Source organism: Dipodomys spectabilis, unplaced genomic scaffold (assembly GCF_019054845.1).
Source record: "Dipodomys spectabilis isolate Male_0828 unplaced genomic scaffold, ASM1905484v1 ptg000001l, whole genome shotgun sequence".
Classification (NCBI taxonomy): Eukaryota; Metazoa; Chordata; class Mammalia; order Rodentia; family Heteromyidae; genus Dipodomys; species Dipodomys spectabilis.
The window spans coordinates 2,568,696-2,593,787 of NW_024870678.1; the positions used below are offsets into that span (position 1 = coordinate 2,568,696).

Genomic DNA, 25,092 nt, shown 5'->3' on the forward strand with positions numbered 1-25,092 from the left:
TGTTACTATGATTCTACCCATGAAGAGATGTGAGGAATTTGCCAAATTAACCAAGAGGTCCTCATATTTAACGCATAAATGTGTCAAAACTAACAGAATCATTATTTAATTTGCTTGAACTCTATATTGAGGAAACTCTTAAAAAGCCACAACTGTTTTCTTCAAAGCCTTCACTGTTGGACTGGATGGACAGGGCAAAAGGAGGTTGTGAGAAATCCAGATAGCAAATAACACTGGCCGAAGCTGGTCAGAAAAGGGAATAGATAATTAGGCGTAATTAGCGTGTATGAATCGTTGTCTCTCTGCCCTTAACTTGAATAAATTTTGAAGAAAAAACCCTAGTGGTACAAATCCTTTGATGTGGGAAGAGTCATTGTGGCTTGGCAGCATAAAGGCAGTGTTTTATACTTTTACATAATGGTTGTGATACAGAAGGGTGAATGGACCCTGCACCCCCCTGTCTGCTTTATACCAAGGACTTTTGGATTCTCTTGAAACAAAATGCATCACAAGTTTTCAGTTGTTCGTAATGAGGGAGCGGACCTCATCAGGGCTCAGAGGAAGCCATCTTTAGCTTTGTTTAAGTCTTAACCACAGCTTTTTTTCTTTCTGGGAAATCTGTTTTCTTAAATCAATAGTTCTTTTCCTTTCTTTCCTTGTACCTCCAATAAGACAAAGGAATAATGCATAAGAAAGCTAAATAGAAAAGTTAAACAAAAATTATCACATAAAAGACAACACGTTTTTGTGTTTTTAATCCTATGGGGGGAAAAATCTTTGCTGTGTTCCTCTGCTTTCAAATCAGTACATTCTAGTAAGGTTATTTTATAGTAAAATTCATATGAAAACATATAAAGAATCATTTTAGATTGATTTTTTGGAAGTAACTCATTTTCAAATTGAAATCACACAAAGAAAAATGAAGTGGTATTGGTATTTCACAGTATTTAAGTTTCTTAAATGGAAATCAGTTTCACTAAAAATATTACTCCATATATTGTCTATAAGCATTATTTGAGAGACATAGTTGATAATAGTAGGCTTGAGAGCCTAGCTTCGTGTCCAAAATAGACCACTATTTAATGTTTACTACTGAGAAGACAAGAAGTTATTTATGAGAGAGCAAGGCACTCACTCTGAAATTTTCTGGGAGAACTGAAATAATTAAGTTATCTAAAATACAATATACATTTTTTTGGTAGTTGAATTGTGTTTACTTTGATGATCTAAAATAATTCCAGATTAATCCTGAGCCAAAAGGAATCAGCTGTTTTTAAAACTGTAAAGTAAATCATATATTTTGCATAGATAGGGAGAGAGTGAAAACAATTTACACATTATCCTTAATATTAGAATAGTATCTCTAAGTAAGTTTTATGTTTCCAATATTCCAACCCCTTTGATCAGCTATTTTGGAATCACAGGAAAAAAAAAAAAACAACAAAATAACCCGATCCCTCCCTTCGGATATTTGTGTGCAGATTTCCTTCTAATTAATATTCTTCTTTTAACATATTTTAATTATAAGACTTTCTGCAATAGTCATCAGTGATCCATTCGCTGATGTGTAATCTATGATTCTATTTTTAAAAGTGCTGCTTTGCTTTAGTTTTGTTATGACGTTTTGATTTTAGATAGACTTCTTTCAAGCTACAATGCTCTAAGATGCTTTTGGCTACTTAACCCATTTTGCATATTGTGCCATTTGTAGAATAAAGTAGCCTTTTATACTTGAAGTTGATTTGAACTCTGAAAGGCAACACCTGAACATCTCACAAAACTGGATAATTATGGCTGATTGTGTTTTTCAGGTATAGGTCACAGGAAATTCATTTGGGGTAAAGTATGTACAAAGCTAAGAAATATGCAGATTTTCTGTTGTAGGATTGTGTAAAAATTATTTACAGTTAATACTTGCATAAAGGTTAGAAAGGTTGATGAAGTGATATTTAGTTTTGCTTTACTATTCACTGCATGTCAGAATGTAATTATGACTGATTCATGAAACTGTCTTAGAAACGAACCATCTTTATTAAAATGCTGATCAAGATAAGAGCTGACAGTAATAAAGAATAGAACATTTTAGTCTTGTTGCTTTTGAATGATTGCTAATTACCCCAGAGGTCATGTATAGTGCTTGGTAGGATTCATTGACATTATTTCTTTTAAGTCTGCTGTTTCAACAACATCTGAGCATGAAGACACAAACTGTGTGCACATTGAACAATAGTTTGGCCAAGTTTTCAAGGCTTTAAGATATCTAAGAAATCTTTTCCTGCTGTGTGAAGTAAGCTTTTTTCTCCTTCAAAATTATAGAATACTAGGAGTGCTTGGTGCAAAAGGCTTTGTATATTCATTTCTTTTTTTTTTTTATCCTTTTCTTTTTTATTGTAAAGATACTATACAGAGGGTTACAGTTACATGAGTGAGGTAATGAGTACACTTCCTCTTGAACATTGTTACCCCCTCCATTGTTTTCCCCCTACCATCCCCTGTATATTCATTTCTTATTGATTGTGTCTATACTTCCCATTTTAATGTTGGGATTAAGCAGTATATTATTGTTATTGATACAATGTCATCTCTGAATATATATAAACATAAAATTAATAAAAACAAAAATAGATATTGACTCAAGTTAAAATCCATGGAAAAGATTTTCTTTTTTTGAAGGGAGGAAGACTGGTCCTGGGGCTTGAGCACAGTATTTAGGAACTGCCCTGAGCATTTTTTTCCCCTCAAGGCTAGCACATTACTACTTGAGCCACAGCTCCACTTTTGGCTTTTTGGTGGGTTGTTGAAGTTAACAGTTGTATGGACTTTCCTGTCTGGGCTGGTTTTGAAACTTGATCCTCAGATCTCAGCCTCCTGAGTAGTCAGGATTATAGGTGTGAACCACTGGTGCCCAGCTTAGAAGAGACTTTTGAAAAAAAGTATTTATTGTTATTACAAAGGTGATGTACAGTGTACGGATTTACAGTGAGTTATAGTTATGGTAAAGAATACATTTCTTTTTGAACAATGTCACCCTGGAAGGGACTTCTTTATGCTTAATCAGAATAAAATACCTTCTTTGCCATATAAACCAGTTCAGTCTACTCAAAATGTTGATTTAAAACAAAGCAGCTAGGCCCAGAATTTTTTTTTTTTTCCAGCCCTGAGGCTTGAACTCAGGGCTTGGGCATTGTTGCTGAGCTTCTTTTGCTCAAAGTTAGCACTCTACCACTTAAGCCACAGCTCCACTTCCGGCTTTTTCTGTTTATGTGGTACTGAGGAATTGAACCTAGGGCTTCATGCATGATTGGCAAGCACTATACCACTGAGCCATATTCCCAGCCCCAAAAACAATATGTTTAGTTAAACATGAATCTATTAGCTGCATAGCCACTAGGTATACAATGAAGCATGTAATTGAGATAAATTGTGCCATCAAGGAAATTAGGATGTTTTAGTACTGAAAATTAATATACTAACAAATAACTATCATATAAAAGTATAGTATAATCAAAATATTATACTATAGAATGAGCAGGAGTGATTAACTGTGTGGTAGGTACGATGTTAACAATGATATAAAAGAACAAAACATTAAATTAAAATCACAATTTTTTTGTTTTTTTGCCACTCCTGGGGCTTGAACTCAGGGCCTGGGCTCTGCTTCTGAGCTTCTTTTGCTCAAGGATAGAACTCTAGCACTTGAACCACAGCTCTACTTCTAGCTTTTTCCATTTATGTGGTACTGAGAAACCAAACCCAGGCTTCATGCATGCTAGGCAAGCACTCTACTACTAAGCCAAATTCCCAGCCCATAAATAATCACAAATTTTAAATAAATTTTCTGCCCTCTCTAAGCTGGCAATTGTAGAGAATGAACGAATGAAATGGAAATATATGTAAGTTCTGAATAGTCTGTGTTTACAGATTTCAGGGAGAGATAAAACTGGAGCTTTAGCCAGGCGCTGGTGGTTCACGCCTGTAATCCTAGTTACTCAGGAGGCTGAGATCTGAGGGTCACGGTTCAAAGCCAGCCCGGGCAAGAAAGTCCGTGAGACTCTTATCTCCAATGAAACTGGAAGTGGTACTGTGGCTCAAGCAGTAGAGCACTCTCCTTGAGCTGAAGAGCTGAGGGACAGCACCCAGACCCAGAGTTCAAGCAAGCCCCACAGCCGACAAAAACAAAAACAAAAAAAACCCTGGCGCTTTCTAAGCATATTGCATCCATTCTGTGGATGTGTCACTGTCACCACTCTTGGTTTAATAATGATGCCTACAATTTTGTTTTTGCTCCAAGTAGAATGAAGTAGACTTTCTTGGAAAATTGGACAAGGCTCCAAAAGGAGAAGGGGAGGGCAAAAGAAAACTAGAAGTAATTTCAGTGCATGTTGGAAGAGTTACCTGGTGTGGAACTAAATAAGTTAGAAATAGTGAGGGCTGAAGAATATCTTTTGAGGAGCAGTAGTGAAGAGAGGGTACTGTAGTAGTAAGCAGCGATTAAAAGACTGTATCTAGGATGATCTTATGTGTGGAAAGCAGAATGCAGAGATGTTATACATAGTTAAATATTTTCTAATTTGGAGAATGCCTGAATAATCAAAACTTTTCAACAACTGGTATAATCAAAACAGTCCTTGAGTGGTAATCTGATCACCTGTTTACCAAGCATGAAGCCCTGAGTTCAAAACTTCAATACTATAAAAAAAAAAAAAGTAAATGATTCAAAAATAAACAGCAGTATATGACCTTCTCACAGGGTTTCTGAGTCTTCAGAGACCTTAGGAACAGTTATCCCACTATCTCATGTACCTTATGAACCTTATGTTTCATTATGGAGATAATGAAAGTTCATGTCTGAGATTATCTTACTAAAGATTGTCCAGCCAGAGATGGAGCCAGGCCTGGACTCAGATTTCCTGCTCTTCAGTGAGAGTTTTTTTTCTCCAAGCCATGTTATACAGGGTGATTGCCCATATATTTAATCATATTTGCATATTATATAGTCTTTAGGTACAATTAGTTATAGTCTCAGCTTCTTCTTTAATCAATCAAGAACTATTTATCTTTCTTTTATAAAAGTATAATCCATTTTATTAATGTACCTTTATTTTATTTATTTATTTATTTATTTATTTGGGTCTGTTGTGAGGCCTGAACTCTGGCCCTGGGCGCTGTCCCTCAGCTCTTCAGCTCAAGGCCCTACCACTTGAGGCACAATGCCACTTGTGGCTTTTTTCTGCTTATGTGGTACTGAGGAATGCTTGCATGCAAGAGAAGCACTCTACTACTGAGCCACCTTCCCAGCCCTAATAGTGTGATTGCTATGATATAGCCATCAGCTTTTTCTAAGCATCACTATTTGGGGACAATGCAAGGTCTCTAGGATTTTTCTTTATATAAAATCTTATGAGAGACCAGTAAATAGATTCCTTGATAAAAAGTCTAAACATCACATTGAGTGTGTGTACTAATGTTCGTTTTTTTTTTTTTTTTTTGTATATGTATATGTGCCAGTCCTGGACTTGAACTCAGGGCTTGAGCTGTGTCCCTGAGATTTTTTTTTTTTTTGCTTAAGGCTAGCACTCTAGTTCTTGAGCTACAGCTCCACTTCCAGCTTTTTGGTGGTTAATAGAGGTAAGAATCTCATGGACTTTTCTGCCTGGGCTGACTTTAAACTACAGTCATCAAATCTCAGCCTCCAAAGTAGCTAGGAAAAGGCCTGAGCTACTGGCACCTGGCTTGTGTATTAAATATTGAAAGCTCCCTCTCTACTGCTCTTCCCTCTCCCCTTTTCTTCCCACTCTCCACTTCATCTCATTTCTACTTCCCTCCTTATGCTCTGAACAATTATGTGACTCCTAGGTTCTGAATAAGGCATGGAATAAGACTTTAAAACTTCTGCCATGTTTTTTTTTTTGAGGGGGGGGTGTCTGGTCATAGGGCCTGAACTCAGGGCCTGGGCGCTGTCCCTCAGCTCTTCAGCTCAAGGCTAGCACTCTACCACTTGAGCCACAGTGCCACTTCCAGCTTTTTTTTTTTCTGCTTATGTGGTGCTGAGGAATCGAACCCAGGGCCTCATGCAAGCAAGGCAAGCGCTCTACCACTGAGCCACCTTCCCAGCCTCTTCTGCCATGTTTTGTAAATAAAATTTTATAATAGCCAAGTGCTCACTTGATATTTATAAGCAGAATCCAGTAAAATCCCAAGGCTGCATACCTTAATTACATATGATTTATTATCATTTACTTTCATACCTTACTGTGATCTAGAAGGATTAATAAGACTTGTTTAAATGTAATAGATCAGTGACCTTGGTACTGATTGAGATCTGAGGATTGTGGTTTGAAGCCAGCACAGGTAGGAAAGCCTATAAGACTGGTATGTCCAATTAACTATCAAAAAAAAGCCAGAAGTAGGAGCTCTGGCTCAAATGGTAGAACTCTAGTGGAGCTGTGGCTCAAAGAGAGCTCATGCTTTGAACAAAAAAAGCTCAGGAACAGTGCCTAGGCCCCCCGAGTTCAAGCCCCACGGCTGGTATCTCTCACTTCCCCATACATATATATTTTTTTCCCTTGCAAATTTAGTTTCAAAATTTAACTTTTTTTTTTTTGAGATACTAGAGTTTGAACTCATGGCTTCATGCTTGCTAGGCAAACGCTCTACTGCTGATCTACGCCACCAGCCCTTTTTTGTACTAGTTATTTTTGAGACAGAGTCCTACTTTCTTATTTTGGACTTTCCATATAACTAGAATAACTGGTTTAAGTCACTGGGTTTTGCTCTTAGGTGAGACTAGGTCTCACAAGCTTTTCTGCAGGGCTAGTCCTGAACTGTAATTCTCCCAGTCTCAGCCTCCTAAGTAGCTAGAATTACAGGTATATGCCGCAGCACCCAGGCCCCAATTTAATTTCCAGTGTTACCCAAGGTGCATAGAAAGTACAATCTGACAAAAATCTGCCGAAGTTTAATTGCAAGTCCTTGACCTAGAAATTCCATTTCTAGACATGTAATAGATATATTAACTCATATGCAATAAAATGCATTTCTGAAAATATTTTTGCAGTATTATTTGATAAACAAAAATCTAGAATAAAGTTAAACATACAAAAAAATAGTTTTAACAGAATAGTGTAGACATATTGTCACATGTAAGGCAGCTATCTAGAAGAATGTCATTGAAATATAGCTTATATAAAAAGATTGCTAAGATATCTCCAGGGCTTAAAAGCATAACTCAGATTATGCCATACCTACTCCTCCATTAATTTACAACCAACTAAAACTGTATGTGTGAGCACATATACAGACATGTATAAATATGGGTAGAAAAATCCTTGAAAAGAATAAAAACTAATTTTCTTTTGGCTGTACTGAGGTTTGAATGCAGAGCCTCATGTAGTCAAGTTCACCTTCCTTTCTTGGCTTGTGCTCTACCACTTGAGCCACACTTCCAGTCCCAAACTAAAGTTTTAGCAATGGCTTTTCACCCGAGTTCAAAGCTATTCTATTCACCTGAATAGGCTGAATAACTCTAAGACAAAGGGGAAAATAAAAAGACTTTATCGTTTTGAGACTCATTGAAACCTTTTGGCTTATTTGCATTGACAATTGGGACTAATAGTCCTACTTTTATAGGTTGTAATGTATTAATTTCTCAATAAATGATTGTAGTTGTGATTTTTGTTCTTCTGTGACAGTGTATAAAGATAATCATAATTAGAGTAAATGACTGAATGACATCTTTTTTTTTTTTTTTGTCGGTTGTGGGGCTTGAACTCTGGGCCTGGGCGCTGTCCCTCAGCTCTTCAGCTCAAGGCGAGCGCTCTACCACTTGAGCTACAGTGCCACTTCTGGTTTTCTGGTGGTTTATTGGAGATAGGAGTCTCACGGTCTTTCCTGCCCGGGCTGGCTTTGAACCGCGATCCTCAGATCTCAGCCTCCTGAGTAGCTAGGATTACAGGCGTGAGTCACCAGCGCCCGGCTGAATGACATCTTCTGAGTTAAATGACATCTCACAAAAACTCTATGGTTCTTGGCTCAAGGCTTGTTACTTTTTTGATGAACAGAAACAACTATATTAATATTAGGATTTTTTGTTTTGTTTTCCATCTCTTCTGCCAAAATAATTTGAATGGCACATACATAAACTTGTTTCCTGTTTCTAGTTACAAATTGTAAAGAAAACAGGTTTATTTTGGTTCATGTGGTCCATCGGTGGGACTCACCTGGTAATGGCTTTCTTGCTGGTATTCTGAAACCATACAGTACCATACAGAGGATCACTTGGCAAGTAAACAGGAGCCTGTGCACACATATTCTGGTCTCTCTCCTCTTCTCTATCTCCACTTCTCTCCTTTTATTTATTTTATTTTTTTCACCAATAGGAATTATTCTCGTTCTGATGACAGGTCTATTTGAGGGCACATCTTGTGTTTGTAACAGCATCTATGACTGTTAAGTTTCTAAAGGAGAAAAGTGTTTCTCTTGATAACATAATGCATACTAGCATTAAGTGATGAGTATGGCTGTGTTTCTAAGGACAGGCAGAGGTGACTGATTGTAGTTCTAGTTGAACCAGATCCTACAGGCAGAAGCTTAGCAAAGGAAGCTGTATAGGTAAGGACTTATTACTGGGATAGTGCTTGTGTCCTTAAAATCTACTAATCTTCAACTGTGGAGTTTTACCCTGATGACCTTACTAGTTCTAATTGCTTTCTATAGTACCCTTCCCCCCAAACACTACAATAGGTTTAAATTTTTACTTTTTTGTTTCAATTTTACTTTTTTAATTCCTCACAGTGGAGATTGAACTCTGCTGTGATTTTTAGAGGGGAAAACTTACCTTCTCACCATTGCTATATAGGAGCAAGACTACCACATCTTACTGGCTTACCGTTTTGGCGCAAAGGTATTTCAGATGCAACTAGTATCTTAGGTGATCCCAGGTTATCATCTTATCAGAAAATTGAACTGTTAATGGCCCCCAGGCTCTTGCAAACGTTGGTATAGGTTTTTGTTCTCTATTCTTACTGATATTTTAAATAAACACTATACTTTCTAAGAGTCCAAATATTTTGTAAAAATTGTTCTGCCTAATATAGTTGGGAAGAGAAAGTAAGTTTTTGTCATTTTGAAGAAAACTCTGGCTAGCTAAACCAAGTTGCCTCAGCTAGATATGTTGTCTTACCTTTTATAGATGGTGAGAGTGTTGGTATCTCTGAAGTGACAGAAGCTACCTCCAACTTTCAAACACTGGCAGAAACTCTGCAATGCTTTGTGTTGGGCTTCAGTGCACACTTGCAGTTTGGTCAGGGATTCCATCAGATGCTGGTGGTGCCTTGTCCTTCTGTGAATAGGCATCCAATTATTTGAAAATATTTGTAGTGACATATTTAGAAACACATTATTTCAGATTGGAATGTTTGCACATTTTAGTTAAAAGATAAAAATGTGACTTCATTTACAATGTGTGATATGAGTTGAAAACTCTTGAACCTGTAACACTCATGTGGTTTGAGATGTTGAAATCTTTACCTGAACCAATTTTAGGAGGTCATAAACAAGGTCATATTCTAGCCCTTCTGGTGTGTGTGTGTGTGTGTGTGTGTGTGTGTGTGTGTGTGTGTGTGTGTGTGTGTGTGTGTGTGTGTTTCAAGTCTTCTTAATTTAATCAGACTTTTCCAGTTTTATCAGTCCTTTGTTTCCTTAATCCTCTACTTTTCTCCTTCATTTTTCAAATAATTCTTGACAATCCTTGCACTTTTATGTACTTTACTCCGATTGCAGAGGAATAATGGGTTTCCTTTCATCTAATTTAATGCAAGCATAAACCAGAAGGAAGTCAATGCTACCAATCTCTACCTCTGTGATTCTCAGAACATAAACACCAACCTTGAAAAGTCCTATGGCTTTTCTTCCCATCTATAGTTTGACATTGTAATTATATCCCTCAAATCCATTCCATCCCTGTGCTATTGAAGAATAGCTATGTAATTTGGATTAAACTGATCAGAATTGGAGCTTGATTAAGCTTAGCCAGAGGTTCTCAACCCTGACCTGTCACAATCACCTAAGCCTTAAAAAAACAACAACAACAAATACACAGGCTGGGGATCTAACATACAAGGCCTCATACATGCTAGATTAAGTGTTGTGTTACTGAGCTATACTCCCAACCTAGAAATGACCTAACCAAGCCTTCTTCCCCAAAATGTACCTTCCTCCCTACTTTCCTGTACTAGGGTTTGACCTCAGTCCCTCACACTTGCTAGCAGGTATTCTGCCACTTAAGCCAGTTCCCCAGCTTCAACTGAACTTTCTAAATAGTTTCTGGATGAAACTGATGTGTGGCCAGTGTTGAGAGCCACTGGTCAGCCATCTTTCCTGCCACTGCATTAGTCCAAGAGACTTGAGCCTAAACTAATTAGTTTGTTCAATTGCCTAGACTACTGGAATTAGTTGTGGTAGTTTTAATCAGCCCATTCAGGGTAGCTGAGGTATGTAAATTTTATGTATGTGGAAATGGTCTCTGTCTCTTTTCTTTGTTATGGAACAAATGCACTATCTATGCTGGACTTCTGTACTTGGAGAACTCTTGAAATGCTCAAATCTAGCGTGTCACCAAATTCTTCCTCCAGTTCTTTTTGGATGACATAACCACATAGTTGCCCAAGCCAGAAACATAACAAGTTCTGTTGTTTGCTGCAATTTGTAAGTTAATGAATGATTTTGCCAAATTACTTTGCTGCAAAAGTTTATTGTTAGATGAATCGTCTTAATCTTATTAGGAAGTCTTCAGATCATGGGATTCTGGAATTTCTTCCTCCAGGCTGCTGATCTCATTCATTCTTTTCCTCAAAGAGATTTCTATTGAACACCTGCTATGATACATTTTTTTCCATCTTCATTCACAAATGAGAATATTTCTGCTACTTTTTCAGTTTCCAACCTTTGAACTGGCAGTATCTAACTGGAAGAATGTTCCATTCTATCGCAGAAGCTGTTTGAGAAAGCGACTATACTGGGTTTTCCCTTTTGTTTCTGAGTTTGTGTCTGAGCTTTGCACATACACAAGTTTGCTTATGGTTTCTTTGGTTTATTAAGATACACTGAGTTCTTACCATGTAATGTGGTAGATGTTGGGGATACAGTAAAACAACAGACACAGTCCTTCCTTATCTTGTAACATGTGAAAGCTGTTTTTACTATCTTCATTATTATAGGAAAACATATAGTTTTGTTATGTGTAGTATAATACAGCCAGACAAAGTCTTTAAGAAGTTGACTCTGTACAATTTTTCTAGGGGATTAAATTGTAAATAAGTGAGCAAATCTGGGTATTGTAGCATATGTTCGCTAAGTAACGGTGAAGGCTAGGCTTTGCTTGGAGAATACATAAGAAAAGGGCAATAGACACGGTACTTTCCCCAAGCAGGCTGACTGAGTTCTGCAAGCCAATAATCACGTGTAAAATTTCTGTTCTTGTATATCCAAGCAGGATGCACATATTGTGGGGTGTGGTGCAACACTTGAGCCTGCATTTGCATTCTTGCTCTATCACTTGGAGCTCTTTCATAATGGTCAAGTTTTTAAACCTGTCTGTGCACTAGTTTTCTTCTTCATCTGTAAAAGGGAGAGAATAATAATGCCTACCTTACAGTGGTTGAGAAAAATTTATACACAAGAATTAAATTAATAACAGTTTCCAAGGATACAAAGCCAGTATTTAAAATTGTATTTTTCAATTGTATTTCTCAAGACCAGTGCACACTAACACTTAGAAATGTTGACACAGCACTGGTAGAAGTTTTGATTGGTACAACCACCTTGGAAAATACAGTGCCCACAAATGTTGAGCATATTCTTTCCCTATGGTCAAATAGTTTCTCTTCTAGGCATATATCCATCGAGAGCATGTGCATATGTACACCAAAACCTGTGCAAGAATGTTGTGCCTGACTTATTTGTAAGAGCAGCCCCATATATCCATCAGTGGTGGAATGAATCAGTACATTATAGAGTATTCACACAGAGAATCTAATAGAGCAATCGGTGAACAGCATAAAAGAACAACATAAAAGAATGAATACTGTATGATTCATTTATATAAAACAACCAAACCAAGCAAAATTTTATGGTGTAAGGTCAAGAACTTACTACCTTTGGGAAGGGAGAATGTGGTATTTGAAGAGCTGCAAAGGTGCTGAATGATGTTCTGTTTGTGTGTGTATTTATGTGTGTGTGTGTGTGTTTGTGTGTGTGTGTCTGTGTGTGTGTTGCTGGAGATTGAACCCAGGCCTTAAACATGCTAGGAAAGCATTATATCTCTTGAGCTATGCCCCCCCCGCCCCTTTTTTAGTCAGTTGTGGGGCTTGAACTCTGAGCCTGGGTGCTGACCTTCAGCTTTTCAGCTCAAGGCGAGCGATCTACTACTTGAGCCACAGCACCACTTCTGGTTTTCTGGTGGTTAATTAGAGCTAAGAGTCTCCTGGACTTTCCTGCCCAGGCTGGCTTTGAACTACGATCCTAGATCTCACTCAGCTGCCTGAGTAGCTAGGATTACAAGTGTGAACTACCGGTGCCTGGCCTTTTTTTGTTTTCAAATTTTCCCTTCCTTTCTTTTCCTTTTCCCTTTTCCCTTCCTTTCCTTTCCGTTCCCTTCCCTTTCCACTTGAACTCAGGGCCTGGGCATTGTCCTTGAACTCCTTTTGCTCAAGGTTAGTGCTCTACTACTTGAGCCATAGTTCTGGCTTTTTGGTGCTCAAGGCTTGTGCTCTACCACTTGAGCCACAGCATCATTTCCAGCTTTTTCTATATAGATGGTACTGAGGAATCGAACCCAGGGTTTCATCCATGCTAGGCAAGCACTCTACCACTAAGCCACATTCCCAGCCCCTGATTTTGAATTTTCTAAACTTCAAAAGGTAGTATGAGGGGATACAGTATCTTATTTGGTTTGGAGGCATTTTGTTAACATTGCCTGGGTTGGCGCTCAGCCTATGATTTCTATGTCTTGATTGAGCTGAATAGCATCATGTTCCTGTATTATTTTCTCTCAAAAGAATTTGTGTGTGTGTGTGTGTGTGTGTGTGTGTGTGTGTGTGTGTGCCTGTCCTGAGGCTTGAACTCAGGGTCTGGTGCTGTTCCTGAGCTTTTGTGCTCAAGGCTAGTGCTCTACTACTTGAGCCACACTTCTGGTTTTTTGGTTGTTAATTGGAGATAAGAATCTCATGGAACAAATGGCACTGTGGCTCAAGTGTTAGAGCACCCACCTTGAGTTGAAGAGCTCAGGGACAGTGCCCAGGCCCAGGGTTCAAGTCCCACGACCTCCATCAACAACAAAAAAGAATCTCATGGACTTGCCTGGCAAGGCTGGCTTTGAACTTTGATCCTCAGATCTCAGCCTCCTGAATAGCTAGGATTACAGGCTTGAGCCACTGCACTCAGCTTAGCAATATTATTTTAAAATAAAATAGATTTGTTAGGGAAATATTCCTCTTATTAAGTCTTTGGTTCAGAGGTTAATATGCTGTGATTTTAAAGGATCTTCTCCACTACATCTTTTGTTCAAACTGGGAATGGGGTAAAAGCTATACAAAGTCATTTGTGAGGTGGTTATGTTTCCTAATGCTATTATTCAGGACTGCTAAAAATACATACAATGGATTTAACAACATTTTAAATTGTTCTTTCAGTCATACATTTTTCTTTCCAAAGTCAAAGGCTTGTGATTCATGAGTATGTGAGCCTTTCTCATTTTCCCCCCTAAATATCCTAATTGCAATTTTAGTTTATATAATTGTATTTGCCCTTTGTATAAAAATATATAAACTATTTTCAATAAATAAATATATAAACTATATTTCATCGGCTGGCTGATTAATATAATCGTGTTATGCATTAGAATTGGGTGCTGATAAGAGGTCACAGGTCTTGTAAATATATCTGAAAATTAGGAAACTGCTTAGAACTGTGCCTTTTAGATTGTCAACTTAGAAACAGCATAGCTTTCATTCTGTTCCACCCTTTCCCAAAGTACTCTGAAGACTCTAGAGTGAGTGAATAGAAAAAAATCAGGTTTATTTTTCTTTAAAAATATAAATTGGGTGTTAGTATTTTTCTGACAATTAAGAACTCACATCTAAGGGTTTTGGTTATAGTTCTTTTGCTGCTGATTAGGTATTCCACAGTGGTGATTAGTGAGTGTACAAATGCAATCATTTGGTAGGGCTTAATCACTTTCATGTTTGAGAAGTTAGTTACCCAGAAAGAGAAATTGAAGCTTGTATAACTTCCATTAGCCTTATTTTTAACAGCAAAAAATGAGAAGAAATTATGACTAAATTAGGAATATTGGGTCATATAAGATAAATTGTAATTTAAAAGAAATAGAGAACCTAGGCAGATACATTTCTATGAATGCTGTGTGGTGTTGTATTGTCTGCAGTAGATAGCATATGAATAATTAGCCCCTGCTTACCACACAGGAGTGTGGTAAGAGATATGGAGTGAGACGTGCTCCGTAAACACGTGTATTTTCTTTTCTTTTGAATTGGTGACTGAGTCTTCACTATTACAGGAGAGGACAAGAAGGAAGGCATATCTCTTTTCTAAGGTCTCCTATATTACTCAAAGCTGAAAAGGAGGTTATATGGGAATGCTCTTTTTAAAAAAAAACACAACAAAAAACAAACACAGATAGGTAATCTGAAGCAAGTAGTATTTGGGTGATTCTGCATTCCTTTCTGGTAGGATGGTTTAATGGGATATTAGCTTGGGTCCTAAAAGTGAGGCCTAGCGTGATTGTAAACACCTGCAAGTGCTGAGACAGAGGTGTCTATGAAGGCAGCAACTGGCTGTTTAGGCCAAACAGTATAAGGGATTTTTCTTTCTTTTTCAGACAGGATCTCACTGGGAACCCCAGGCTATGCTCAAATTTGAGATACTCCTGCCTTAGCTTCCTGAATATTGGGATTATAGATGTGTCTGTCCTACTACATCCTCTAAAAGTTGTTTTATTGTTGGTGGTGGTATTTTGTTTTATTTTGCTTTGCAGTGGTATTGGCACATGCTAGGCAAGCAGTTCAGCACAGGGCTATACTCCTAGGCCTTGTAGTATCTCTACAGATCCATCTTCTTGGGGACTATTTTATTTTAAGTAGATTGCTGTTGTGTACATCATAATGCTATACCTACACCAATCTTCCAACCCAGTTTTCTGAGTTTTTGCTCTTTGCTCTTTGTTCTTTGGGTTACTACTATCCAAGATTGCCCAGGACTGTCCTTGTATTAGCACTGCAAGTTCCGTGTTTTGAGAAAACTGTCTGTTTCAGGGAAACCCCTCAATCCCAGGAGTTACTTGGTCACCCTCTTCATTTTCACTCTTTGGAGCCCTTAGCAGCTGCAGCATGGGAAAAGGGAAAATGGATTCTCACTGCCACTGAGTGTGGCCTTCTGCCTGGAGTACGGATAATAAGGAGCCCTCTGTCCTCACAGTACAACCCAGAAGACAATTTGAGGGACTGAGAACATCACTATTTCTCAAGTGTGCCAGATGTTACTGTTCACATGATTTACTGCTGCATAGTAAATGGCCACAACATTTACAGGCTTAAAACAGTATGCCTTTAATATTTCTCCTGTTTCCATGGGTCAGGAATTTGAGAAGGGCTCAGCTGACAGTTCTAGTTTTCTTAGTACTGTAGTGGCTATCCTAGAACAGCTTACTGGTCAACACCTTTTTCTGCTTTCCAGGCCTCTCCAAGGCTCTTGTTTAGGTATATAAGCTTAGGCTTTTTTCTTGGAATAGTGGCCTGCAGGCATTTATATACTTACCTGGCCCCTTAGGGTTTCAGAAGAAGTATTCCAGCCAATAAATAAGAAGGTGCTTCAAATGTCATGTAGGATATTATTGCATAGCATCATTTCTATCAGTCTTGAGTCACAAAACTCCAGGGGAAACACATAGACCCCACTTCTTTTGGGTTGAAATATCAATGTCACATTATAAGAAGAACCTGGGATGGAGAGATTATTGCAGCTATCTTTGGGAAACTGTCTGGTATGAGTGGCTTAGCTTTGATGATTTGAAAAATGCAGGTTTTCATTAATATAAGTAGTAAAGTTATTAACATATAATTTTCCCTCATGAGTTTCATAAAGTAATTTTCACTTTGAATGCAAACTAAAAGGTTATCCTGTAAATATTTCTTGACTTATTTAAAAATACCTGGTCACCAGTTCTACTAGAATGAGTCTGTATGTATGTGTATTTACTCCAGCTGATCAAAGTAGGCATAGCAAAGTTTGTTTTTGCAGTACAGTTTTGGGGTGTGTGGCGTATTTGTGTGCATATATGCATCCTAGAGCATGAAAAGGAAAAATTGGTGAAGAAAAGGATATTTGTGACACAGAATGACTGCATCCACAGCAGGATAAGACAATAAAAGCATGATGACTGGGACAAGAACTAAAGGACAAGGATAGTGGTAGCTGTTTAGGAGTCTTCTACATATACCATCACTTTATATGGTTCTGGCCTAACTCTCTTAGGCTGCTTCTCTTTCACTGTGTTGCTTAAGACTTGTGAGTTATTATTCTTGTTGGTAGTTCCCAACCTCTTATTCCAGAGTAATGGGAATTAGGCTATGTTAAAAATAAAATAAAAACTCACATGCAGTTACTTGGAAAAATTTTCTGACACTACTGTTTGGCAATGTTTTAAGATCTTAACTTTTGAAAGCTGTATTTGATAGTGTATTACTTCATATATGTTTACTACTTCACCTTTAATTTTGTGAATCTTGTATGAATTCTATTTTATCTGAATAAATACATATACTATAGCAAAAGCTTATACTTCTGAACTTGTATTTTTTAAAAAACATATTTTATATGTTTGGATTGTAGGAATATTGTAATACAGTCCCACTTGATTCTGGGATAGATTATCGGAAAAGAGTACTCCCTGCTGCAGGAAAACTCTACTACCTGTAAGTTTTGTTTCATTTTTTTGTGAGTGTGTTTTTAATTTTTCCAAGTCTAAAATCTAGTAATTTATCAGGACAAGATGAGGAAAATAAACATGTTAATTAAGACTAGTTTTGAAAAAAAATCTCATGATTTTTAACCAAATGTTATTTTTACCAAAATGCTATTCTTTACACTGAGATTTTACATTCATATTTGCATCATTTATAAAGTGTGATTGGGTGAAATCTTAATTAGTTTTGAGGGGAGGAGTGATGACAGATGGTTAGAAAGTAATGAGATCCTCTAAGAAGAGACTGTGATATAAAGAGATTATATTTAACATGCTAAAGTAATTAATTATTTGTGGACATTTTATGACAAGTGTATCATTTATATTCTCCCAAAATTATTGTCTTATTTTGTAAGACAGTCTGTTTGTATTTATCATTGTTGACTGACTTCCATACAAAATTGATACAAAATATGTTCCATGGGCAAATGCAACTGGGTGTATTTTTAAATCTTTAAAAAATATGATACTCCTGAGTAGAAGCAATTTATAATAATAGATGTATTCAGCATGTACAGTTAATACCAAGAAACTTGTTTGTTTGAGAATGTCACTTGTGAAAACCTGAAAGGAAAAAGTGCTTTCCAAATGCACACTGTTGTTTAGTATGTGCCAACAGTATTTGGTGCATAGTGGGTTCTCAGTAAATAGATATAAGGACTAATTGTAATTGAACTAAAAGGCATGTTTCTAGTAATTTAAATTTTGATGACAACGTGCTTATGAGAGGTTGAGGAAAGTTCTTCTCTCTGCACCTTGTAAGCAGAAGTACTTACTGTTTTTCAAGCAGAAATTAGCTAGAAAAATCACATAATTAAAATTGCATACTTTACAGAGTACTAAAGGGACGATTTCAGTTTATTATTCAGTTTCAGATGATTATTATAGAAGGTTCTTCATCTACGCTTAAGTACTTTGTCTTTAAAGTACTTTATAATTGAAAAAAATTCTTACAGCCCTATTTTTTGCTTTCACTTGGACTTTTTCTTCTTTGTATCTTTTATCTTGGTGGTTTTTGGTTTCTTTTTCTGGTATTCACAATATTTCCTTGATTCTTTCTACCTGTTTCTTGCTATTCCAGGTGATTGGTACTTAGAAATGAATTATTATTCCCTTTATTCCGTTCTCAGAAGAGTTAATTCTTGCTTCCTGTTTCTCTACAGAATATATTCTTACATGGAAGAGTTAAGATATTTTCCTAATGAGGAGGTCTTAACACAATTTATTATGGTCCTAACTCAAGAAATCTATTTCATGATGCTGAGAGACTCTCAGTGGAATTTCCTGGAGACAAAAAAGCCGCTTTTGCTTGGAGCATGGAACAGAGCCATTTTCTCTCTCTGACTGACCATACTGATTATTGCTCTTCCAGGTTAACGTAAGATGGTTTTGACACAATGAAATTCAGTTTCATTCTTCAAACATACATGGGAGGAAAACAAATTCTTTTCAAACATCTCAGAATCCAGTAAACTGTAATCAACAAGGTTCACCTTGAAACTCTTGGAATCTCTTTCTTTTTTTTTTTTTTTCTATTTTAGGGTTGGGAAAGTGGCTTAGTGATAGATTGCTTGCCTAGCATGCATGAGGTCCTGGTTTTAATTCCTCAGTACCACATAAACCGAAAAAGCTGGAAGTGGTGCTGTGGCTCAAGTAGTAGAGTGATATAGCCTTGAGCAAAAAAGAAACTCAGGGACAGTGCCCAGGCATGTAGCCCATATATGTATATATATGAACACACACATACATATACATATATATACACATATACATACACACACATACATATACATATATATACACATATACATACACACATATATATGTATATATACATACACACAATTATCCCTTGCTGCGTCACTTATTGCAGAATACATAAATAGTGATCCCTCACCTATTGCAGGAATTATGTTCCAGAGGCCCCTGTGATAAGTGAAAATCCACAAAGTAGCAATAAGTGAACAATTATATAGTGAGGGACAACTAACACTGCTACTTTGCAGATTTTCATCTATCATGGGGATCTCTGGAACATAACTTTCACGACGTGTGAGAGGTCACCTGGATATGTATGTATTTATGTATATGTGCTATATATATATGTACACTTTTGTGGAAATATCACAATGAAACAATTCCTTAGACAACAAATAAATTCTAATAAAGAGTATATATATTCATTTACTCTTATTTTATGCTGATAAAATAGTATATATGTGTATATATATTCATTTACTCCTCAAGACACATTTGTTTCTTCAAAAGGGCTTGACCATAGTCATAACTAAGATTAGAGAGCTTTGGGCATACCTCAGTAGAATTAGGCAGATGTGTATCCCTGAAGAGACTTAGAAATTAAAGTCATCTCAGAAGTAAGAAAATAATAGATACCAAGATGGGAATTCTAAGATTGTACATCTTGTTTTACATGAGCACTTAAAGTAGAACTTTCACAAAAGAGTAAAAGAAAATTTCCTTAGGTCATGTGAACATTTCTGATTTAATTTTCTTCTTGCCTTCTTCTCATAGGAAAAATTACTACTTTTCTGTTTAGAACAGATTTCAATGTGGTGTACCATATATCGCCCAGTTAATATATCTGTTTGTCTTAATAATCTCTGGCCATAACTGTAACCCTCTGTATAGTATCTTTACAATAAAAAAAAAAAATCTCTGGCTAAACACCTGGAATTGGTTCCTGAATATTCAAGTCCAGTTTACCCCTTCTCAATTTGACTCCAGTGAATTTGGGCTCCAGCCTAATAGTCTGAAAAGAAAAATGAAATGCTAGCACGTCAAGCACTACCTCAGAGATCCTGTGCATGATTATGGTTCTTACTTGTATAGAAATATTTAGAGCTGGGCACTGGTAGCTTCACACCTGTAATCCTAGCTACTCTGGAGCCTGAGATCAAGGGATTGTGGTTTGAAGTTAGATGGGGTAGGAAAGGTCCGTGAGACTCTTATCTCTAGTTAACCAGCAAAAAACTAAAGTAGAGCTGTGGCTCAGGTGGCAAAGCACTGGCCTTTGTTGAAAATTAAGGGACAGTGCCCAGGCCCTGAGTTTTAGCCCTAGTACTACTGGTACAGACAGACAGACAGACAGACGGACGGATGGACGGAGAGACAGACGGATAGACGGACGGATGGAGAGACAGACGGACGGATGGACGGACAGACAGACATATATCCACAGAAAGAGAGACGTGAAGCAATTTATATGCTAAACAATTTACGTATTTGAAAGTGTAATTTTTTCATATATTGACAGAATTATGTAATCATTAGCACAGTTAACTTTAGAACATTTTACCACTCTAAAAAGAAATACTTCCTGCATTCTTTCTTTCTTTCTTTCTTTATTTTTTGTCGGTCGTGGGGCTTGAACTCTGGGCCTGGGCGCTGTCCCTCAGCTCTTCAGCTCAAGGCGAGCGCTCTACCACTTGAGCTACAGCGCCAATTCCGGTTTTCTGGTGGTTTATTGGAGATAGGAGTCTCATGGTCTCTCCTGCCCGGGCTGGCTTTGAACCGTGATCCTCAGATCTCAGCCTCCTGAGTAGCTAGGATTACAGGCGTGAGCCACCAGCACCCGGCTCTTTATTTTTTTATTTTTATTTATTTTTTTTGGATCCGGTTGTGGGGCCTGAACTCTGGGCCTGGGCACTGTCCCTCAGCTCTTCAGCTCAAGGCTAGTGCTCTACCACTTGAGCCACAGCACCACTTCCGGCTTTTTTCTTTTTGCTTATGTGGTGCTGAGGAATTGAACCCAGGGCCTCAGGCATGCAAGGCAAGAGCTCTACCACTGAGCCCCCTTCCCAGCCCCTTCCTGCATTCTTTAGATATTACCTCTATCCTTTCCCATCCAAATCTACTCTTCTACCTTGCCAGTCAAAGAAACCAATCTATTTTCAATCTTTACATATTTATGTGTAATGATATTGTGATAATATAAAATGTGGTCCTTAGTGATTGCCTTTTGTTTTCAAGTTCATCTGCATGATAACATGTATCAGCACTTTTTTTTTGGGGGGGGCAGATCTTGGGGCTTGAACTCTGGCCCTGGGAACTGTCCCTGAGCTTCTTTCACTGGAGGGAAACACTCTACCACTTGAGCCACAGCACCACTTCTGGCTTTTTTTTTTTTTTTTTTGAGTAGTTTATTGGAGATAAAAGTTTCATGGACTTTCCTCCCCAGGCTAGCTTTGAACTCCCATCCTCAGATCTCAGCTTTCCTGAGTAGCTAGGATTACAGGCATAAGCCACCAGTGCCCTGCTGTGTCAGCATTTTAATTACTGAATAATGTTTTGTTGAATAGATATACATCTTCTATTTATGCATTCATCAGCTGATGGACATTTAATGTATTTCTGCTTTTTTGGCTATTGTGAATAGTGCTGCTATTAACATTTTGTACAAGTTTGATGGGGTTTTTGGGGGTATCAACTTATAATTAATTTATTTTCTACATCTTGGAGTAGCATGCAGGTCATGTAAGAATTCTGTTAGGATTGGGAGTGTAGCTTAGTGGTAGAGTGCTTGCCTAGCAGGCATGAAGCCCTGGGTTCAATTCCTCAGTATCACATACACAGAAAAGGCCCGAAGTGTTGCTGTGGCTCGAGTGGTAGAACACTAGACTTGAGCAAAAGAAGCTCAGGGACAGTGCCCAGGCCCTGAGTTCAAGCCCCAGCACTGGCCAAAAATAAATAATTATATGTTTAGCCTTTTAGGGTACTGATAGACTTTTTTCCAAAGCAGCTATACCATTTTACCTGTCCACTAATCCACATCTATGACAATGTATATTATCTGTTTAATGGTTTCAGTTTTTCCGGTTTTATTTTGCTGGCTCTATGGCTTGAACTCAGGGCCTAGGCACTTACTTGACCTTGAGCTTTTTGCTAAAGTCTAGCATGCCACCACTTGAACCACACTTCCAGTGCCAGCTTTTTTAGTGGTTATTTAGAGGTAACATTCTCGTGGACTTTCTTGCTGGGGCTGGCTCTGAATCATGATCCTGAGATCTCAGCCTCCTGAGTAGCTAGGATTATATATAGGCATAAGCCATAGAAGCTTGGCTTTAGGTTTTGTTTTGTTTTTAATGATAGCATTTGTATGAGTTTCCTAGGTTTGTTTGTTTTTTTCCCCACTGAGGCATTTTATTTATATGCATGTGTTAATGCCTAGAAAAAGAATTCCAGGATTTTTCCTCCTATGTGTTTCCATCTTGCTTCTTCATGGTCCATGATGCTGTGGTGGTCAGAACAATGAAGCCAAACTGACGGGTTGAGAGCAGATTATTCTGCCATTTTTCAAAGTCTTTGAGCTGCACATCAAACCTGGGGCTGATTACTCCACACTTGTTTAACCTACCTGTGAGGTTCACAACAATTTTCCCAGCTCTGTGATCATCAGTGATTTCAAACTGGCCAATGTAGCCATGCTTCATCATCACAGTGAGAAACCGGATATGACTTTAGAGCACGGCCTGATCAGCACCTGGCGGTTTGCCTCTCTTCTCAGCATTGTTGATGCTCTTAAGGGCATCAGCCAGGACGTTCATGCGCACCATGATGGCGGCACAGAAAGGTGGTGAAAGAGTTCCTAGGGTTTTTATAACACAACAAGATGGCTTAAAACAACATCTGTTCACAGTTTTGTAGGCCCCATGTCTGTAGTCAAGGTATTGGCAAGGCTCCACACTCCCCTCTGAAACTGTGAGAGGTCCATCCTTCTACTTCTGTTCAGTTGCCATTATATTCCTTTGTTTTCCTTGGGTAGATAGTGTTCTTTAATTTCTATGTCTGACATCAAATGGTTACTTCTTATAACCATTTCTCTCCTATTTTTTTTTTTTGGCTGGTGTGGGACCTGAACTCTGGGCCTGGGCACTGTTCTTAAGCTTTTCACCTGAAAGCTAGTGCTCTACCACTTGAGCCACAGCACCACTTCTGGCTTGTTCTGCTTATGTGGTGATGAGGAATCAAATCCAAGGCCTCATGCATGCAAGGCAAGCAACTCACCACTGAGCCACCTTCCCAGCCCCACCTCTCTCCTATTTTTATAAGAAGTCAGTCATTTTGAATTAAGGGCCCAATCACTTAACTAATTGCATTTGCAATGTAATTGAGGTACTGGGAAGGGGTGTGTGTTAAGACTTTTAAGTATCTTTCAGGAAGATACAATTTAACCTAAACATCCTCTTAGTGGTTGTAAAATTAATTATAGGTGAGGTACTGGGGCTGGGGGAGGGGAAGGTGTATGACTTCTAAGTATCTTTTTAGGAAGATATAGTTCAACCTAAACACCCGTCCTAGTGAGTATAAAATGGTTTCTCATTGTAATTTTGATTTGCGTTCCTCTGAAAACTACATTCTCTGCCAAGAACCAGCACAATGTTGAATAGAAGTGATGAAAGTAAATGCCTTTATCTTGCTTCTGATCTTTGCAGAAAGACTTTGGTTTTTCACCATAAATTATGATATTATCTCTGGATTTTTCACAGATGATCATTATAAACCTAAGAGCATTTTGATTTGAATTTATTTTTTATCATGAAAGGCTATTAGATTTTGTGAAATACATTTTCTGTTACTGTTAAGATAACTGTGATTTTTGTCCATTGTTCTATTGATATGGTATTTTCTCTAAACTGAATTTCTGATGTTTAAATCAGTCCTGCGTTCCTAGGATTATTATCAGTAGGCTGTCATGTTAGTCAACTTTCCATCACAGTGACAGAATAACTGAGAAAATGTTTATTTTAAAAGGAGAAAAAGAGCTGGGCGGTAGTGGCTCATGCCTTTAATCCTAACTACTGAGGAGGCTGAGATCTCAAGATTATAGTTTAAGACCAGCCTGGGCAGGAAAGTCTTTGAAACTCTTAATCTCTAATAAACTACTCAGAAAAAGCTGGAAGTGGAGCTGTGCCTGAAGTGGTAGAGCACTAGCCTTGAGCAAAAGGAGACTCAGGAACAGTGCCCAGGCCCCAAGTTTAAGCTCCAGGACTGGCAAAAAATTTTCAAAAGGAGAAAAGGCTTATTTTGGCTCCTGTTCCAGAGGTTTCATAGTCCATGGTCAGCTGGCTCCATTGCTTTGGGGCCTGTATCAAGACTGAACATCAGGACAGGAGAGGAGTAAAGTTGGAAAGAAAAGACAAAGGAGGGAGGAAAAGGGTTGTAATATTTTATTCAAGGGCATGCCCCCAGTAACCTAATTTCATTTTAGTAGGTCTCAATTCATAAAGCAAGGGTGGGATCTTTCATCTGCCAATGGCCGTTTGGATATGTATAATATCAATCAAGGACCATACAAAATTATCAATTTAAGGATTAGCCTGCTATAATTTGCTCAAATATTTAATTAATTCATCCCCGGTGTGATGGGAGGAACTGCATCTGTTGGGTTTAATGTTAGTTTGTACTGATGAAGTTGCTACTAAGAACTGCTTTTCCAGGTTTGTGTCAGGCAGTCTGGAACAGTCAGTTCTTTACAATGGTAAATTTGAAAAGAACTGCTGGCAGTAATAGTAAGTTGTTCTGAACACAGGTGCTTATTTCTTAGCATGTCTCCTCAAGTGGGAAATGTGATGTTTGTAGAATGCAAGTCATAGGAGGCTGTTGTACCTAGCTTTCAGCTCATTGCCTTGTAGCTGAATGATCTTGTGTTGTAGGTTATCAGGCACGTCAGCTGGTTACTGATTGAATGGTGTAGCAAATACATTCAATTCCACTTACTTACTTTTCATATCCTTGAATCTTTTCATTAAAAACTTTAGTTAGATTCACACATTCACCAGCATATTTTTGTGTCATAGAAATATTTTGTCCTTCCAGAGTGAGGAAATACACCATTTGATTCCTTTTGAATTGCACTTTGTCACAGTCTTAATTTAGCTTCAAATTATTTAAAAGCAAGAAAGGGAGATGCTGATTGGGGGTCTGTAGGTTGTTGTTTAGTCCTGAGAGGTACTTGGTAATGTCCGCTATAAATAGTAGATCATACAGCTATTTGACATTGAGTTTCCTGACAGGTTTTCCCTTCATATCCATGAACT

At 37.8% G+C, this 25,092-nt stretch overlaps 1 protein-coding gene and 1 pseudogene across 1 annotated transcript in view; one reads left to right on the plus strand and one right to left on the minus strand.

Moving 5' to 3' along the window:
- Window positions 1-25,092, plus strand: part of Afg1l (AFG1 like ATPase) — a 157,654-nt gene that overhangs the window by 84,849 nt on the left and 47,713 nt on the right. The window contains exon 8 of the mRNA XM_042702129.1: window positions 16,903-16,985. Within this exon, the coding sequence (XP_042558063.1) occupies window positions 16,903-16,985 (83 nt within the window). The remainder of the gene's footprint in view (window positions 1-16,902; window positions 16,986-25,092) is intronic.
- On the minus strand, window positions 22,189-22,629 carry LOC122127899 (annotated as a pseudogene).